Genomic DNA, 4367 nt, shown 5'->3' with positions numbered 1-4367 from the left:
AGAGGGTGAAGGCATGTACAGAGCATCAGATTGGGGAAGAGCAGTGTGGTTTCAGAAGTGGCAAATGATGTGTGGATCAGATGTTTGCTTGGAAAAATGTATGTGAGAAATACTTAGAAAAGCAAATGGATTTGTATGAAGCATTTATGGATCTGGGAAAGGCATATGATATAGTTGATAGAGATGATCTGTGGAAGGTATTGAGAATATATGGTGTGGGAGGCAAGTTACTAGAAGCAGTGAAAAGCTTTAATCTAGGATGTAAGGCATGTGTACAAGTAGGAAGAGAGGAAAGTGATTGGTTCTCAGTGAATGTCGGTTTGCGGCAGGAGTGCGTAATGTCTCCATAGTCGTTTAATTTGTTTATGGATGGGGTGGTTAGGGAGGTGAATGCAAGAGTTTAGGAGAGAGGGGCAAGTATGCAGTCTGTTTTGGATGAGAGGGCTTGAGAAGTGCGTTAGTTGTTGTTCGCTGATGATACAGCGCTGGGGGCTGATTCAGGTGAGAAACTGCAGAAGCTGGTGATTGAGTTTGGTAAAGTATATGAAAGAAGAAAGCTGGGAGTAAATGTGTATAGGAGCAAGGTTATTACGTACAGTAGGGTTGAGGAACAAGTCAATTAAGAGGTAAGCTTGAATGGAGAAAAACTGGAGGAAGTGAAGTGTTTTAGATATCTGTGAGTGGATTTGGCAGCGGATCGAACCATGGAAGCAGAAGTGAGTCAGAGGATGGGGGAGGGGGCGAAAGTTCTGGGAGCCTTGAAGAATGTGTGGAAGTCGAGAACATTATCTCGGAAAGCAAAAATAGGTATATATATATATATATATATATATATATATATATATATATATACTTTGCTTCGTCGCTGTCTCCTGCGTTAGCGAGGTAGCACAAGGAGACAGACGAAAGAATGGCCCCACCTACCCACTACACATGCATATACATACATGTACACACACGCAAATATACATACCTATACATCTCAACGTATACATATATATACATACACACACAGACATATACATATTTACACATGCACATAATTTCTACTGTCTCCTTTTATTCATTCCCATTGCCACCCTGCCACACATGAAACAACCCCCTCCACCCTCATGATCGCGAGGTAGCGGTAGGAAGACAACAAAGGCCCCATTCATCTACACTGTCTCTACCTGTCATCTAATAATATCCCCAAACCACAGCTCCCTTTCCACATCCAGGCCCCACAGAACTTTCCATGGTTTACCCCAGACGCTTCACATGCCCTGGTTCAATCCATTGACAGCACCTCGACATCGGTATACCATATCGTTCCAATTCACTCTATTCCTTGCACGCCTTTCACCCTCCTGCATATTCAGGCCCCGATCACCCAAAATCTTTTTCACTCCATCTTTCCACCTCTAATTTGGTCTCCCACTTCTCCTCGTTCCCTCCACCTCCGACACATATATTCTCTTGGTCATTCTTTCCTCACTCATTCTCTCCATGTGACCAAACCATTTCAAAACACGTTCTTCTGCTCTCCTAACCACACTCTTTTTATTACCACACATCTCTCCTACCCTATCATTACCTACTCGATGAAACCACCTCACACCACATATTGTCCTCAAACATCTCATTTCCAGCACATCCACCCTCCTCCGCACAGCTCTATCCATAGCCCACACCTCGCAACCATACAACATTGTTGGAAACACTGTTCCTTCAAACATACCCATTTTTGCTTTCCGAGATAATGTTCTCGACTTCCACACATTCTTCAACGCTCCCAGAATTCTCGCCTCCTCCCCCACCCTATGATTCACTTCCGCTTCCATGGTTCCATCCGCTGCCAAATCCGCTCCCAGATATCTAAAACTCTTCACTTCCTCCAGTTTTTCTCCATTCAAACTTACCTCCCAATTGACTTGACCCTCAACCCTACTGCACCTAATAACCTTGCTCTTATTCACATTTACTCTCAACCCTCTTCTTTCACACACTTTACCAAACTCAGTCACCAGCTTCTGCAGTTTCTCACATGAATCAGCCACCAGCGCTCTATCATCAGCGAACAACAACTGACTCACTTCCGAAGCTCTCTCGTCCACAACAGACTGCATACCTGCCCCTTTTTCCAAAACTCTTGCATTCACCTCCCTAAGAACCCCATCCATAAACAAATTAAGCAACCATGGAGACATCACACACCCCTGCAGCAATCCTTCATTCACTGAGAACCAATCACTTTCCTCTCTTCCTACACGTACACATGCCTTACATCCTCGATAAAAACTTTTCACTGCTTCTAACAACTTGCCTCCCACACCATATATTCTTAATACCTTCCACAGAGCATCTCTATCAAATCTATCATATGCCTTCTCCAGATCCATAAATGCTACATACAAATCCATTTGCTTTTCTAAGTATTTCTCACATACATTCTTCAAAGTAAACACCTGATTCATACATCCTCTACCACTTCTGAAACCACATTCCTCTTCCCCAATCTGATGCTCTGTACATGCCTTCACCCTCTTAATCAATGCCCTACCATACAATTTACCAGGAATACTCAACAAACTTATACCTCTGTAATTTGAGTACTCACCTTTGTCCCCTTTGCGTTTGTACAATGGCACTATGCAAGCATTCCGCCAATCCTCAGGCACCTCACCATGAATCATACATACATTAAATAACTTTACCAACCAGTCAACAATACAGTCACCGCCTTTTTGATTAATTCCACTGCAATGCCATCCAAACCCGCTGCCTTGCTGGCTTTCATCTTCCGCAAAGCTTTTATTACCTCTTCTCTGTTTACTAAATCATCCTTCCTAACCCTCTCACTTTGCACACCACCTCGACCAAAACACCGTATATCTGCAAATCTATCATCAAACACATTCAACAAACCTTCAAAATACTCACTCCATCTCCTTCTCACATCACCACTACTTGTTATCACCTTCCCATTCGCCCCCTTTACTGAAGTTCCCATTTGTTCCCTTGTCCTACGCACTTTATTTACCTCCTTCCAAAACATCATTTTATTCTCCCTAAAATTTAATGATATTCTCTCACCCCAACTCTCATTTGCCCTCTTTTTCATCTCTTGCACCTTTCTCTTGACCCCCTGTGTCTTTCCTTTATACATCTCCCATTCATTTGCATTTTTTCCCTGCCAAAATCGTCCAAATGCCTCTCTCTTCTCTTTCACTAATAATCTTACTTTTTCATCCCACCGCTCACTATCAATTCTAATCTGCCCACCTCCCACGCTTCTCATGCCACAAGCATCTTTTACACAAGCCATCACTGCTTCCCTAAATACATCCCATTCCTCTCCCACTCCCCTTACCTCCTTTGTTCTCACCTTTTTCCATTTTGGGTTCTTTTCCACTAAGCCGAAAATAATGAAACACTTCAAAGAAACACAACAGTTTGCAGACAACATTTAAACTTCCTTCTTTACAAATTCATATAGTAATCAGTGTCAAGGTAAATTGGATGAATGGTGAACTGTTTTCATATTGAAGACCACATACATATTACTACATATTACTACAGGTCCTGAAGAGGCGTTATATATCTGTTTTCCTTCCTAACTTTCCAAAATTCAGGTCTCAACCATACTACGCCAATATCCATAATATTACATTAAGGAAGGGTAACCATCATGCACGTACGTGTACACATATAAAGCTCATGGTAACCTATACTCTTACCATTGAGCATGAGGCTGCTCTGCTGCACGACGGAGGTCAGAGTCCACACACGTAGGAGCTGGACGTCCGCCTCTCCGTTGTTGCAGTACAGACACCGCTGGTAAACCCACACCTTCTCACTGTACACTGTCACAGAAGATTTGATCACTTCTTTATATACAATTAAATATTATGAGTAACGTAAGAAATCACATACATACATACACACACACATATATACACATAGGCATAAAACATACATACCCTACATACATATCTATGTATATATACATACATACATACATACAAACATATATACATACCCTATATACATGCATATATACATATATAACCTATATATATATATATATATATATATATATATATATATATATATATATATATATATATATATATATATATATATATATATATATATATATATATATATATTCTTTCTTTCAAACTATTCGCCATTTCCCGCGTTAGCGAGGTAGCGTTAAGAACAGAGAACTGGGCCTTTGAGGGAATATCCTCACCTGGCCCCCTTCTCTGTTCCTTCTTTTGGGAAAAAAAAAATAAAATATATATATATATATATATATATATATATATATATATATATATATATATATTTTTTTTTTTTTTATTATACTTTGTCGCTGTCTC

The 4367-nt window shown here is 40.4% G+C and overlaps 1 protein-coding gene across 2 annotated transcripts in view; it reads right to left on the bottom strand.

The window, feature by feature from the left end:
* The window catches only part of LOC139763156 (glutamate receptor ionotropic, delta-1-like), a 34171-nt gene extending 30338 nt beyond the window's left edge, over positions 1–3833 (bottom strand). For both annotated transcript variants that reach the window (XM_071688863.1, XM_071688862.1), the window contains exon 1: positions 3720–3833. In XM_071688863.1, coding sequence (XP_071544964.1) covers positions 3720–3729 — 10 coding nt within the window. In that variant the 5' untranslated portion in view covers positions 3730–3833. The remainder of the gene's footprint in view (positions 1–3719) is intronic.
* Positions 3834–4367: the final 534 nt, after the last annotated feature.

The sequence above is a fragment of the Panulirus ornatus genome, chromosome 46 (assembly GCF_036320965.1).
Source record: "Panulirus ornatus isolate Po-2019 chromosome 46, ASM3632096v1, whole genome shotgun sequence".
Lineage (NCBI taxonomy): Eukaryota > Metazoa > Arthropoda > Malacostraca > Decapoda > Palinuridae > Panulirus > Panulirus ornatus.
Note: the sequence above shows the minus strand (reverse complement) of the source record. Positions and strands in the feature narration are given on the sequence as shown.